At 36.0% G+C, this 16,050-nt stretch overlaps 1 protein-coding gene across 1 annotated transcript; it reads left to right on the top strand.

Annotated features, from left to right (window-relative positions):
- Positions 1–385: 385 nt before the first annotated feature.
- Positions 386–7,038, top strand: LOC132164023 (homeobox-leucine zipper protein REVOLUTA; the record flags this gene model as incomplete). The annotated part of the gene is given in 18 exon segments (XM_059574430.1): positions 386–918; positions 1,229–1,388; positions 1,880–1,965; positions 2,097–2,187; positions 2,347–2,442; positions 2,598–2,711; positions 2,798–2,881; positions 2,992–3,147; positions 3,226–3,300; positions 3,447–3,553; positions 3,713–3,896; positions 4,371–4,559; positions 4,756–4,836; positions 5,203–5,337; positions 5,688–6,022; positions 6,221–6,326; positions 6,428–6,577; positions 6,700–7,038. Coding segments are annotated over 18 exon segments (2,529 nt in total). The 3' UTR covers positions 6,850–7,038.
- Positions 7,039–16,050: the final 9,012 nt, after the last annotated feature.

The following is a 16,050-nucleotide window of genomic DNA, read 5'->3' as shown; positions in this document are numbered from 1 at the left end:
GGTTTCACACTCTCTTCTCCTCCTCGCTTGCATATTATGACTCAGCCATCTCTGATGCTTCAGCCACTGGCTCTCTTGGCCGAAGAGAGAGAGAGCCGTTGCTTTCTTTTCTTTTTCTCCGTGGTTTCAACCTCTCTGCATCTTCTTCTTCTTCTACCTGTGCCTCGCTCTGTGATCAAGCTGAAATAAAAGCTTTTACCAGGTTCATTGGAGGGTCTGTGAGAATTTTTTCTTTTAGATTTAGTTGAAAAACGCCAAGATTGGCATCCGGGTCTTGGAGAAACCAGTGGGTTTTGTTCGTTTTCAGGGGAAAGAGTTTCCTTTTGGGAGATAGAAAGTTGGAGGTGTTCTGGGTCTATTTGTGGGAAGTTTTGAGAAGCGTTTTTTTTGTTTTTGTTTTTGTTTTTCTTTATAGGAGTTTGTTCTTACAGCTTCCACCATCCAATAGCTGAAGGCTTTTATAAAGATTCAGACCTCATCTGTGTCTGTATTATACATATATAGTCTTTTAACATTTTGGCTTTCACCTTCGTCAACAAGCAGCACAAGTGTTCCCACTGCAAACCAAGACGGACTTTACTAAGCCAAAGAATCTTTAGCCTCGAACTCCTAAAACCAAAACCAAAACCCACCAAGAAATCAGCTCTCAAACGGGTTTTCTTTTTTCTTGATTGGGGCTTGAGAGAAAATGGCGATGGTGGCTCAGCAGCACAGGGAGAGCAGCAGTGGGAGCATCGGCAGGCACCTTGATTCTGGGAAGTATGTAAGGTACACGGCCGAACAGGTCGAGGCGCTCGAGCGGGTCTATGCCGAGTGCCCCAAGCCCAGCTCTTTGCGCCGGCAGCAGTTGATCCGGGAGTGCCCCATTCTCTCCAACATCGACCCCAAGCAGATCAAAGTCTGGTTCCAGAATCGCAGGTATCACCATGATCCATTTGCTCATTTGGTTGAGTTTCATGTTTTGCTTTAGCTTTTTTCTGGAATCTCTTCCTTTTGAGTGCAAAAGTTTGAGCCGTATGTTTATACTTATGGCGTTCTAAGTGTGTTGTTTTTTATTTTTTTTATATCATATGGTCATTTTAAAAGAAAATCTCAATTGGGTTTTTGAAAAATTGAAGCGGTTAATTGTTTTATAGAAGGATGGTGGTTTTGGGGTTTTTACGGTGTTTTAGGCTAAAAGGAGCCTGGGAGTGGGGAGTCTGAAAAAGAATGGTGTTTGACTATGCAGGTGCCGAGAGAAGCAGAGAAAAGAGGCTTCGCGGCTCCAGACTGTGAACAGGAAATTGTCAGCGATGAACAAGCTATTGATGGAGGAGAATGATCGGCTGCAGAAGCAGGTTTCGCAGCTTGTATGCGAAAATGGGTATATGCGGCAACAACTACAAACTGTAAGCATACGTGCTTGTTCGCTTTAAAATTCTTTCTCTACTTGTTTCTCTGTGGTGGATCATTTTCGGGGTATATGATCATCTGGGATTTCAAATTGCAGAATGTGTCTTCAAGAGAAGTTAAATCTTTCAATTTATTGGTGGTTATGGTCTTTATCTTTGAAGAATAAAGGACTGAATTGTAGGGCCAAATCTTTTGAAATTCTACATATATTATTTTTTAGAATTTTATCCATAGTTTTATACAAACCAATTATTTCTCTACTTGTTTTTTTGTCTCTGTTTGTTTGCGTGTGTATTATTTTTTGTTGACTCTTGCTATGTTTGTACGATGCCACTATTAAGATGTTTGGAGGACATTAATAGCACTTGCAGGTTTTGTAGCCTTGAGGGAGTTAGTGTACCTACTACGGTGCAAAGTAATTAAGTGGTATGGTTTTGATTTTCATTATTCGGTAAAATTTCTTAACATTTAGTTGATTCTTCTGCAGGCGTCAGTGGCAACTACTGATGCAAGCTGTGATTCCGTGGCTACCACTCCTCAGCATTCTCTGAGAGATGCTAATAACCCTGCTGGGTAATCTCAAATACAAACGGCCATGAGCTTTCTATTTTCTTCACGTTTTCAAGTAATTTAAGTCTTTATTTTTTTTATGCTGTTAATGATTCTTTTTTTTTTTTTTTTTTTTTTTAAATTATTGTTGGCAGACTCCTCTCCATTGCGGAGGAGACCTTGGCAGAGTTCCTCTCAAAGGCTACAGGAACTGCTGTTGATTGGGTCCAGATGCCTGGGATGAAGGTTTTTATTTTCTTAAATGAAATACATTAATTCTTTTATGCAAGAAGTACTGGATTTAGTCTTTTCATTTTTGAGCTTTGTTTGTGCAAAAGTGAAACTTCATCTTTCTCCCATCCTGAAGCTGAATTATTGAGCCAGTCATTTAATTCTGTTTGTCAGCCTGGTCCGGATTCGGTTGGGATCTTTGCCATTTCACAAAGTTGCAGTGGAGTGGCAGCTCGAGCCTGCGGTCTTGTGAGTTTAGAACCTACAAAGGTAAGCTTATTATTAGTATCAGTTAAAAGATCAAGATGGTTCATGTCATTTCAAGTAGGTAGTTTTTTTTATTTTTTATTTTTTATTTTTATTTTAACAGATTAGGGTGATGAGCTATTTGAGTTTGATGTATTTATTCACAAAATTCTTAACAGATAGCAGAGATCCTAAAAGATCGTCCATCATGGTTCCGGGACTGTCGGAGCCTTGAGGTTTTCACCATGTTTCCAGCTGGAAATGGAGGAACAATTGAACTTGTTTACACTCAGGTGAATACAAATTGTTGTAACTCTATATTTCTCTTTATCTACAAATGAAACTTGCTCTTTGGAGGATAACATAAAAATTACTTCAGACGTATGCTCCGACAACACTGGCTCCTGCACGTGATTTTTGGACTTTAAGATACACTACAAGTTTAGACAATGGCAGTCTTGTGGTAAGCATTTTTGTTTCTTTAATTTAAGTACATAAGTACATTATGACATAATGTGAGTCAGTGCTGATGTAATATGCTCTTTATGTGTTTTGTGTTGCCTATATCTCAAGGTTTGTGAGAGATCTCTGTCTGGTTCTGGTGCTGGCCCAAATGCAGCAGCTGCTGCTCAATTTGTGAGAGCTGAAATGCTTCCTAGTGGCTATCTGATTCGGCCCTGTGAGGGTGGGGGGTCAATAATCCATATTGTTGACCACTTGAATCTTGAGGTTTGACTTTTGACAATTGGATTGTTCGTATCTTCTAATCTCAGGGAAAAGAAATTAATTCCTTATATCCTATCTCAGGCATGGAGTGTGCCAGAAGTGCTGAGACCGCTTTATGAATCATCAAAAGTGGTAGCCCAGAAAATGACTATTGCGGTGAGTAGAGTGTGGTTGGTCTAATAAGTTGGGTTTCCTTCTGATTGTGGAGTTTGATTCAATTCTTCTAGGACAACGGAAATTACCCCAAGCCAAACTAAAAATAAAAAAATGTAGGAGGTACTGACTAGTTGGTTTCTTTGAAGGCACTGCGCTATATCAGGCAAATAGCCCAGGAGACAAGTGGTGAGGTTGTATATGGTTTGGGCAGGCAGCCGGCTGTTCTGCGAACTTTTAGCCAAAGATTGAACAGGTAGTTGTTCAGTTATCTTTTTCCTTGGTTTCTCTCTGGCATTTAAGCAGTATCGTTTTGAAAGACATGTTCCTCAGTTTGAGTGTATTTGGCTGTTCATTGTGTGTGTTTCTTTGTAGACACTATTGAATTCTCTGTTTTTTTTTTTTTTGGTTGCAGAGGCTTCAATGATGCTGTCAATGGATTCAATGATGATGGCTGGTCATTGATGAACTGTGATGGTGCTGAAGATGTTATTATTGCTCTTAATTCAACCAAAAACTTGAGCACCACTTCTAATCCTGCTAATTCCCTTGCATTTGTTGGAGGAGTTCTCTGTGCAAAGGCTTCCATGCTACTCCAAGTAAGTATAGAAACTGCCTCCCATGGGTATCAAACTTTTAGATTGGTGTATATATATATATGTTGTAGCATGTAATTGTTGTTGACTAAATGTTGTCAAATCTCTAGCAAGCCGCGGAACAAAGAAATATGTATGATTATCTATAATCAAATTTTTAGAACTTTACTTCATTGGTTGGAATCAGAACCTGGCTATATTTGTGTGATATTGAACTCTGATCTTTGAATTTGGATGAAGCCTATTTTCTTTGATACTTTGACGTAATCTTTTATATCTTTGGATATTTTTGGTGGCGAAAGCCAATCTTTTACCCAGTTGATGCTCTATTAACTGAGTAAAAGATTTGGAAAAATGCCCATCATGAATATGGAAATCAATATTAATCTTAAATTCTTGAATTCTTGGAGGATGCCAGTTTCATGTAGCATTTCTGCATTTATTTAACCAGGTTGTGTTTTTCATGTTTCTTGCCAGAATGTCCCTCCTGCCGTGCTGGTTCGCTTCTTGAGGGAGCACCGCTCAGAGTGGGCAGATTTCAATGTTGATGCCTATTCTGCTGCATCACTAAAAGCAGGCTCGTACGCTTATCCAGGGATGAGACCTACAAGGTTTACTGGGAGCCAAATTATCATGCCTCTTGGCCACACAATAGAACATGAAGAGGTATGTTTTCTAATGGTAGTTGCTGTCTCTGCAACCTCTTTTTCTTGCAAAGGCATTTTGACTAATAATCAGGGATATTTTATTTTCCCCACTTGGAGGTTCCTTTTTCTAGGAGAAAATCCAATTATCTGTAGTCCGATTATTAAAACATATATTAAAGATGCTGCTTCTTGCTAACTCTTGGTTTGCATGCCAGGTTCTTGAGGTTATTCGACTTGAAGGCCATTCTCTTCCTCAAGAAGATGCTTTTGCATCAAGGGACATTCATCTTTTGCAGGTGTTTTTTCTGAACCTTTTACTTGTTTTTTTAAGCTTTACCATTTCTCAATTGGAACTGTCTTCTATATGCATTTAGTTAAAGGTCTTTTAAGTTGACCTCTTTCCTGTAGTGGGTGAACTTGGAACTTCTGTATGTGCGTTTTGTGTGTGTGTTGGGAATTAGACAATTAGTCTACCTCCCGTGGAACATATATATATCTAAAATTCTGGTGTATGATTTTCCCTTATATTTTTGTACCGAATGTTAGGTAACTTGAGAAGATCGTCAAAATGTTTTATCCTGTTTTCTGGTTGTCCTAGTTAGAAGGATTCTTATCTGCTTGATGCTTGTGATCATACTTAAGTGCCCTAATTTCTTTGGCAGATATGTAGTGGAATTGATGAGAATGCTGTGGGAGCCTGTTCTGAACTTGTATTTGCTCCGATTGATGAAATGTTTCCAGATGATGCTCCATTGCTGCCCTCTGGTTTCCGTATTATTCCATTGGATTCAAAAACAGTTGAGTTTCTCTGTGCTATACCTGAAAAATCCTGTAGTTTTCATTTTTAATGGCCTATCAATTAAAGTTAATTGTAAAACTCTATTTAAATTTTTGGCTATAGTTAAGAATACATGTCCAATTTCTCTTTGGACTGAAGAAATTAAAGAATTTCCTTCTGTTAGAACTGATACACGAATCATTTACATCATGGAATTATTACAAGAGTTTTGCTGTTTAAATCCCCATGCATTTCTATTTGAGCAGCGTTCATATGTGCATCAAATTCAAGATGTTAGCCTTGAGCATTACTGAAATCCATGTTTATGTAGTACTTTTCCCCATTATAATAACTGATATCATTATACAGTGTGATGCAAAGGATTCCTTGACAACACATCGCACCCTAGATCTGACATCCAGCCTTGAAGTGGGGCCAGCTACAAACAATGCTGTGGGAGATGCTCCATCGAGTCATAACTATCGATCAGTGTTGACTATTGCTTTCCAGTTTCCATTCGATAGCAGCCTACAGGACAATGTTGCTACCATGGCACGCCAGTACGTCCGAAGTGTTATTTCCTCTGTCCAGAGGGTTGCTATGGCGATATCACCAGCAGGATTGAGCCCAGCTGTGGGACCAAAGCTTTCTCCTGGCTCTCCAGAGGCTCTTACGCTTGCTCACTGGATCTGCCAGAGCTATAGGTAAGTTCTGCTGCAATTGGGATATATGGCACCATGTTTGTTGGCTGTGTGGAATCCATTGAATGCCATAAAGTTGATGATTTCATATTTGAATCCTGTTGCATGCAAAAAGCATAATATATGCCATTCCAATATTTTCTGTACAAGCTTGTTAATTATATTCTTATATTTCTCTTTTTTTTTTTTTCTTTTCTTCAGTTACCATTTAGGGGCAGAACTGCTGAGATCTGATTCTCTGGGTGGTGATTCGGTCTTGAAACATTTATGGAGTCACCAGGATGCCATTTTGTGCTGTTCACTAAAGGTACACAACACACATTTTTGTTAGTATATGCAATGACATTGCTTGATCTAAACAAATTACAGAAACGTTTTACTAAATCTGAATTTTAATTGGCGTTGCAGTCGCTGCCAGTTTTCGTCTTCGCAAACCAGGCAGGGCTCGACATGTTGGAAACAACCCTAGTCGCGCTCCAGGACATCACGCTCGACAAAATCTTCGACGAGTCTGGTCGCAAGGCGTTGTGCGCCGACTTTGCCAAGCTAATGCAACAGGTAACTTGTGAATGAAAATTTGTTCTTTTAGACACAATCTGTTCCAAATCTTTCTGAGTTGTAACATATTGATAGAAAAGTCTGTTTGTATTAATAATTCTGAATGGGATTGATGATAACAGGGATTCACTTACTTGCCGGGTGGAATCTGCATGTCAACAATGGGGCGCCATGTTTCATACGAACAAGCAATTGCATGGAAAGTCCTTGCTGCGGACGAGAGCACTCTCCATTGCCTTGCATTTTCTTTCGTAAACTGGTCTTTCGTGTGAAGACTTTTAATTAAGTTCATCATATATTCGTGGCCCTCTTCTTTTTTCCCATTTGAATATGAAATCCGGAAAAAAGAAAACCAAAAAAGAAGAAAAGAAAAAAAAAAAAGAAAATGGAAGTTTTGTACTACTATCTAAATCCCTGCCTCAGGTTTGCATTAATATTAATTTAATTCAATTTTTATTTAACACCCTTTATTTTTGTAGTTATCCATGTGAATGAACCATTAAAGATTTGGTATTGGAACTTGAAACTGAAAACTGAAAACTGAAATGGGAGCGACAAGAGATGAGAGATGTCTGACAAATGAAGAGTTACCAAAAAACACTGTTGAAACGTTTCTCAGATTCCATGCTGATATATCCATCAACTGTCCTCCACGTGTAAAAAATATGTATTTTCCTTCAATTAAATCAGAGTTTACAGCTATTTGTCTGCATGTGTGCGTAGGTCCTTGTGTAAAAGATAGCGCAGCTAGCGTCCGACTCTAGGGTCATTCATTTCGGCCATGGTAGGCTTGCACGTGTAAGGTCCTCCAGCTCCAACGTTTCTGAAAGGGATTTGAATTTGAAGAATTGACGTTTGTGGGTGTTACTGTTTATGAAATAGGCATACGCCAGCTCTGTTGAGGCCTGGTGGGGGATTGATGGACGTTTGCTGTGTATTCTTCTCTCTCCTTTTGAGAGGAAATATGATTCCCCTGAAACGGATTTAATTGGGGCATTGGAGAGCTTTGAGACCTGCTCAGGTTCGTAAATATAATGGAAGATTGCTCGAGTGTACACTTAAATGTTTCATATACCTGCTTGATGTCTTTTTGCAAGCACATTTCTAATTTTAGTAAATTTTGTGGCTCCAACTATGGTCGGTAATTTTTGGGACGAGTTGCTAATTCGATTCGAAATTAATGGGTTAGAGTTGATAAATTAAACTTTTTTAATTAAACGGGTCAAGTTAGGATTAATTTATTTAGTTTTATATTAATGTTTGGACATAACCTAAACTTGATACGCGATATAATGGATAACAAGTTTTGACATAAACTTGAGAATTTGATACGAACTTAATATAAAATTAGAAAATTAGGGTTAAAAGTGTTGGTATTTTTGTTGGCTTAATTCGGTTCCAAAATGCAAATGCTATTGTCCATGGGCTCAAACACTGATATAGAATACTCATAATTCAATCTCCACCGTTCACAATGAGGATTCACGTGTCATTGACATCCTTACAAAGTTTCAGCTCAATCTGACCACAAACGTTAATTGATTGAAGCTGTTGATCAATGCCGGACATCATTTACAGAATGCATGTTTCACCCACTGCATGCCCTGTCCGGACAGGCCCTCCCCCTGTCTGGACAGCAGTTCCAAAAACTCAGTTTCTATCCTCCGCAAGGCTCTGTCCGGACAGCCCACTAACATGTTCGAACACCCCGTAAGTGTTACGTCACAAAACGCGATTTTAAGTGTGTCGGTGTCTAGGGATTTGGTGTGCAATATATATACATCTCATTTAAGAGAGAGATGTACGAAATTAGAGACTAGGTTTCGTGAGAGCCTATACTGAGAGAGAATATTTGTCGAGAGCCAAATTGCTTCTCGTAGAGGATTTTTTTTAGTTTGATTGTGCGCTTTATTGGGAAGTCTATCGGAAGGATCTAGTAAAGGAGAATCACGACGAAGAAGATTATGAGCGAGGACACGAGTTGGAGGCTTGTCGATTTTACATAGTCAAGGTCTTGTATCGGTTTGTAACAGTGGCGGAGCCATGTTGGTCTTTGGGGGTGCCGTGAAGATCTATTTTTTTTTTTTTTTTTCTTTTTTCCTACCCACAACACCCCATCTGAGCCATAACGTGAGGTTTTCGAAGGCAAAATGAAAATGGAAGACAAATATTCTTGGATATAAAGCACAGAGAAGAGGTTTTTAGTAATTTTCTCCAATGAAGTGGCACTGTTGGCAAAAAATTCTCCATCGGTACAAAAGGTTACAAGTCGTTTATTGGTTTCCAGGAAGAAAAACTCAACCCACTAAACCTGTTTGCGATTAATTTTGCAGCAGTCACCGGTTAGCTTTGGAACTTTTGACACTTATTGGATTAAAAAGAATGCTTATAAATCATTTGAAATTAACGATAAATGTATCCTTGTGGAGAAGTATTATCCTCTTGATTTTTCTGAGCAGGATAAAATTAATTTGAGATATCAGTTGAGGTATTTTGAATTTGATGTGCTTGCTGATCCGACATTACAAAATTTGTCTTCCATTGCAGAATTATGCCAATGATTGGCAAAGACAGAAAAATCAAAGACATACTATCTTATTGATATATTGATTCGTCTTATTTTGACCATTTTAGTGTCTATAGCAACTACCGAACGAGCATTTTCAGCAATGAAAATTGTTAAAACACAACTTCGCAACAAAATGGAGCATGATTTTCTTGCAAATACTTTAGTTCTCTATATTGAAAGGGAAATTGCTGAGAGCTTCAATTTAGATTTGATACTTGATGATTTTGTACTTCTAAGAGATCATAAAATGCAGTTCTAGACATTTTTTTTTTTTTTTTGGTATTTCTGTCTTTTTGATATAGTGCCGACATGTTACATTTCTAATATATCAATTTGAGCATATATTTATGAACTTTTATAGATATTTTGTTGTGATGCATATATTATGTGAACAAATTTTTAGGGTGAAGAAAATTTTTAGGACGCCAAAAAGAATTTTAGCGGCATCCCTAATATGAATTGTCTGGCTCCGCCACTAGTTTGTAAGTGTTCCTAGTATCTGTAATCTTTGAACATCTTTTGATGGTGATTTCCTAGGTTTGGCTGCACGGGAAATGTTTTACTTTTAGATTGTTTTCTAAAAGGTTTCCTCTTCGTCACCAAAATCCTTGTGTGTGATTGTTCTTATTTTTGGTGATTGTTTGCTTAGATTTAAATATCCGTTAATTCTGCATAAACTATGATAATTATCTGTTAAGTGTTTTTCAGAAGGTTTGATCCGTTTAATTAAATAAGTTGAGTTATAGTTGATATATAATTTTATATCTATGTATTGCTATGATTTGAACTTGACCGGACGTAAGGTATGGGTCTAGTATTAGAAGTTTGGAATATAATAATAGTGAATGTAATTTATGGCCTCGATCGAGCCATTTCATATCAAGAGTTATAGTACCACCCTCACAAGATTCATGAGGGGTGCAAAATACTATTGTAGAGGGTGGTTGTAGGCCACACTTGACAAGAATTATGATTATCTCTAGTTTATTGAACTAGAGAATATTTAGTTAGTTATTTTTGTCATTCAAAAAGTGAAAACACAAAAATACTCCTGAAACTTAACTTGAACTTGAGAGGATTCTAATTTACTTGGCAAAGGCACAGTTTAAAACGAGAGAGAGAGAGAGAGAGAGAGGGAGGGAGTGGGCTAAGAAAAGTTGAGAGAAGCTTGAGGAGAACTTGAAGAAAACTCTAAGAGGCAAGTGTTTATCCGATTTTTCCATTTAGTAGTAGAGTTGTTGAGTTATTACTGATAAGATTTTGATTAAATGATGGTTGTTGATGTTTTGGGAGATTCTATGTGGTTGTTTTTGTGTTTTAAGGTTACGTTTGAAGTTTTGAAATGAAAATATATTAAGGTAACGTTGCCCACGTAAAGGTGTTCAAGATTGGAGAAGCTTGTTCAACAAGGAAAAAAGTTTAGGGGAAGCTCTAATTTGACGCGCCAACTAAGTCTAATGGAAGGGTTGTTGTGAATCCTTGGGTGGAAGTTGTGAAAAAGGGTATTGCTTGCTGGAGCCCTAGCTTGGTGGGTTGATTCCTGGACAAGCCACTTCCTTTCTTCTTGGTGAAGAAGTTGGTTGATCAATGTGGAGCCAATATGGTGAGATTGAGGTTCTCTCCCTTGATAATGGTCTCTCTATTTTGTCGTTTTGAAGATGAATGTACACGTGTAAGATGTGGATGCAACTGAAGAAGCTTTCCCCATCGTCTATTCCTATCTGGATCAAAATTCTCCATCTCCCTATGGAGTTTTGGGATCCAGAGTGAATTTTCTCAAAGCTTATGGAGGAAGCGGCCTTGGGGTCTGAATTTCACTTTGACACGAAAATGTCAAGGTATTAAGCTTTCTCATCTCTGCTTTGCAGATGATGTTCTTATCTTTTCTGAGGCTTCTCTCTTCCCCTCTATGGAGAAAGTTAATCGGGTTCCGATGGAATTTCCAGCTCTCTCAAGTTTGTTTGTTAATCCTTACAAAAACACTTGTTTCTTTGCTGGCATTTCAGGGAGTGGGAAGGAGAGGTTGTTTGATTGTCTTAGAAGGAAAGAGGGGAAACTTCCAGTGAGATATCTGGAAGTCCTGATGATTTCTTAAAGGCCCGTTTTGGGGCTATGATAGAATATAAAATGATTGTTGTGCCTTACTCAACTGAGTGAGGCTATGTCTGTTTATAGTAATCAACCTAACTGAATTACTTATTTGAACTGTACATTTATCTACAAGATAAGAATACATTTAAACTTACTACTAATCTATGAGATAAGTTTATCTACAAAGATAACTTTATCTACAACTGTGTGATCCATTAATATTTGAATTCAAATGTTTACAGATGAGGAGTTTTGTTGTCTTTTGTTGTATTTATTCCTTTTGGGTGGACTAAGATAATCATTTGTTTTGTTTTATGCCCATAATGGGATGGGACAATTTTGTGGACACATGAGGAAGCCATTTACTCTCACCCCCTATATATAAGTAAAGTTTACCCATTAAGCTTCATTAGGTTATTAGGTGAAAATTAGGGTTGAGAGTAATAGTCTCTCTCCACATACAAAACACAGTCTTCTTCTATAGTATATGTTTGGGCAGGAGATTGATGGAGTTAGATATTGAAAGCTTGTTATGAGAATATTGAAGGTATAACATTGTTAGATTTATTTATATATGCTATGAAGAAAGATCATATTTATTATTGATTTATTCTAACAATTGGTATCAGAGCCTTTTTTTTTTTTTTTTTTTTTTTTTTTTTTTTTTCTGAAAAATATCGTGAACAAACAAGATTTGATTTCGAGTGGAGGCGGTAGTGGATTTGAATTTCTTGCCGCCACTACTGCTATGGGTAATATAAGTGTACCGTTTGAAAAATCTTGATTTTTGGTGCCAAATACTCGTAAAGTCATTTAATCTGCCGCCCTTTTTTTTTTTTTGGGTAGGTTTTGTTTTCGATTATGAATCGTAGATTGTTTGCGTTTTGGGTGGTATGAGATTACTGGTGATAATGGATTTGTTGAATCTAGGTCCAAATTGATAATGGATTGTCGTAAACTTCTAAAAAAAAATAAAAATAGAAGAAATAAGCTTTTTCTATTACCTAGACTATTTTTTGGGGTCCTATATAATTCTCAGACCATTATTCTGTTATGGAATAGGTCTGAGCAGAATGGGTGCATCAATCAATTCATAAAGACTGACCGAATTTAGTGTCATGTAGTAAATTGCTCCATACTTCTGTATTCTTCTCAACCCTATATTGGCATCTGCCATACATTTATGGTTTATTTGGCAGTTTTAGCTATAGCTTTTCTTGAATTGTGGATTTAGGTTTTGTACCGGCTTGTTCAAAGTAGCCATCTTTATGTTTTAGTTTATGATTGCAAAAGTGGAAGTCGAAGCATAAGGACTTAATTTTTATTATTAAAAAAAAAAAAAAATAAGAAAGAGAAAGGTTAAAGATGGACATGTGATAGAGCTATGTGTGAACTTCAACATTGTGTGCATATTTGATGGAGTGATGAGACTTTTGCTTTGACATTAATTTACATATTTATAAAACAAAGCAGTTAAAGATTAAATTTGTGTGAACTTATCCTAGATTCATGTCTTTTTATGTCCAACTATGAGTTGTTTATATTTTTATAAACTTGATTTTATTGGATATGAAGATTTTGGTGAAAAGGAGATTGGTCTCAATTGCGGTATTTATTTTGAGATTTGAGATTGATAAGTTTTTTGTGTAATATTTATTTCAATAATGTGTTTTATTTTTGTGAGTATACACATTGTTTTGTTTTTTTATGTATACATATGGTTTTGAGTATAAATATATATTTTTTGTCCCTAAAAATGAGAGCTTTGACTACTCCATTGATATTTATTTCAATCATATGTGATGTTTATTTTGATTGGAATATTTTTTGTCGAGCAAAAATTATTAATGCGTTAAACAGTATATTTATGTTCAACATAAAGATGTAAGATTTATGGTGCACAGATTGACAATTTCCTCCATGCGTGTTAAATGTGGAACATAGAATCCAAAATTTTTTATTTCCTTTGTCATGGACAACACGCGTTTTTGACCCAAGATATTTTAAGTATTATTTCTTGGAGATATGTCATCTTATGAGAGAAGTAAGTTATATATTTTCTCATAAAACTTTGGTTCCTGCCCATAATTTGATAAAATGCTATTGGTATAACTCTTGTATACGTGACATTCTATGATTTGTAAAATGACTCACATAGAAGAGAGAGTTGAGTCAATGTAAAAGAACCTCACATGTGAATGAGAGATTTGTTGTAAATGCACGTGTGAGTGTTATGTCCCATATTGAGAAATGAAAAGAAAGGGGTAAGTATTATATTGAAGAAAGCAAATGTTAATATCAGCTTATTTTGTATACATTGTTCATTAGATTTGTAATTCTGAAATATTTGGTTATGAACAAATACTAATTTTAAGGCATGTGCTATAATAAATAAATAAAGGGTGCATGTATTATTGCTTGTGAAATTTATATACATTCCTATTGAGATTAAGGAATTTTGTATAATATGAATAATTGTGTTGTGTATAAAATCAATGATTTTGACCGGTTATGTTCTCGCCTATCGTGGGACAAACTGTGATAAATTGTTGGATTTTATTGTAAATTCAATAAATGGTTTTTTGTGAACGAATAATTATGTTACGAATAAAATTGATGATTTTGACCAGTTATGCTCTCACCTATCGTGGGACTAACTGCAATAAATTGTTGGATTTTATCGTTAATTTAATAAAGGGTTTTGCAAACTTTGAGAGCATCAGCATGTTTAATACATGATACATCATTGCCATTATTGTAATTCAGTGATGCTGTGCATGTGGTGTAATTTTGGTGGTTGCTATGGTTTTATGTTATTTTGATTGAATATTACTTTGTGTCCATTAGTTAAACCTCTAGCTTGTTTGAAAGACATCTTGGAGTAAATCTAGAGATTATTTGCGAATATAAAATTCTTATTTAAATGAACAAAATCAATTTTTGTCCCGAATATTTTATAATGATTCAACATGTTGTGTCTTTATCATTGTAAATGTGCACTTGGTAATCATTTTAATGAGTTATTTCAAAATATCTGGACTAAGTGAGATAAATAAATGGATTTCATTTTCACTTTTACCTAAGAGAAGTTTTTTATTTATTTATTTATTTATTTATTATTATTTATTTATTATTATTATTATTTTAATGAGATATACAATTTATGATTAATGTTCATTTTGATTATGATTAGAAGTAATATTTATGATTTTCTGTTATCTTCCAATTGAAGTTGAAATACGTGCATTTATTATGATATTTATTTTGAGATAAATGAACCTTCAGTTTAATGTGGATATTATTGTTGTAGACCAAACCAATAATTTTGAGTGTTTATGTACTCGCCTATCGTGAGACTAATTATGATAAATTATTGGATTTTTTTTGTTGTTGTTCAACATAGATGATGTTGTACATCAAAATAAATGATTTTGAGTAGTTGCGTACTCACCTATCGTGAGACTAGCCATGATAAATTATTAGATTTTATTGGATATTATTCAAAATAAATAAATAAATAAATGCTGGATTATTATTTTGTGAACTGTTATACCAAGGTCCATACGGATAATTACTTTGCCCTTTCAGTAAATTATTATTTGGTAGGATGCTTGGGACAATGAAAAAAATGGTTAAATAATTTGCACTTGGTTACTTAGTCCTATCCTTTCGATAGCGGGTCATTTTAAGTCTTTATATTTAATTATTTTGATTTATCATGCGTAGAAGTTCATTTTGTATTGCGGACTCTAGCATAGAATTTTGACAAAAAATAGTGCGTAAGAGTCTATTGTGTATTATGGACTCTGGCATGGAGTTGAGATAAAAATAATACGTAAGAGTCAATTATGACTCTAGCATGAATATGAGATAAAAAATAGTGCTTTAGAGTTCATTATGTGTTAGAGACTCCATCATGAATTTGAGATGAAAAATAATGTGTAAGAGTGCAATGTGTGTTGCGAACTCTAGCATGTGTGTAAGAAAAAAATCTTATTATTTGATGAATGAGGATATTTATGAGTGTATATTTCTATTTTCACATGCATCATAAATTTATTGTGACATCCTCAATCCTTGGTGATCCTGACATGTCTCTCCTGGAAAGACACATATTGTGAAAATGTGATAACTTCTAAGTCTCAATAACCCCAAGCAATCATATTTGCGTTAACTGTGTGTAGCTTGATGTGCACTTAAGTATGTACATAAAATTATATGATTATATTGTTGGTGTACTTGGTAAATACTTGAGTCACTTGAAAGCTGCAAAGAAGTACTAAGGTACTTGCGGGGGTGCTAGGGATTTTGTGCCAATGTAACGGTAATCCACATTCTTGATGTAGTTGGATATTGTGATGCCGATTATTTTGGTTGTCCAGTTAGTGTATTTGTGATGGTGGGAAGAACTATTACGTGGAAAAGTGTCATACAAATACTTATAGCTTCCTCAACTGTTGAGACATGCATAATGTGTAGCTTATTGTGAGGCTACGTGTCAGGATACATAACTGCAGAATTTTATCTCAGGGCTGGGTAATCTAGATGTCATTGTGATGCCGTTAGAGATATTTTGAGTTATATCTGCAGCGATTTTCTTTCTCTCTGAATACCAGGAGCTCCTTGCACTACAAGCATATTGACATAAAAGTATTTATTTCTAGAGAGAAAGTTAGTTGAATCTCACATTTGAGTTATGCATACTTAGGGGTGTAAACGAGCCGAGCTTGGGCTGTCCGGGCTCAGCTCGTTTATTTTTGGCTCAGGCTCAAGCTCGAGCTCGAGCTCGAGTCGAGCCTGACTTCGCTGCTCG

This window comes from Corylus avellana, chromosome ca10 (assembly GCF_901000735.1).
Source record: "Corylus avellana chromosome ca10, CavTom2PMs-1.0".
Lineage (NCBI taxonomy): Eukaryota > Viridiplantae > Streptophyta > Magnoliopsida > Fagales > Betulaceae > Corylus > Corylus avellana.
The sequence above is the reverse complement of the archived record's forward strand: the minus strand, read 5'-3'. Positions and strand labels throughout refer to the sequence as shown.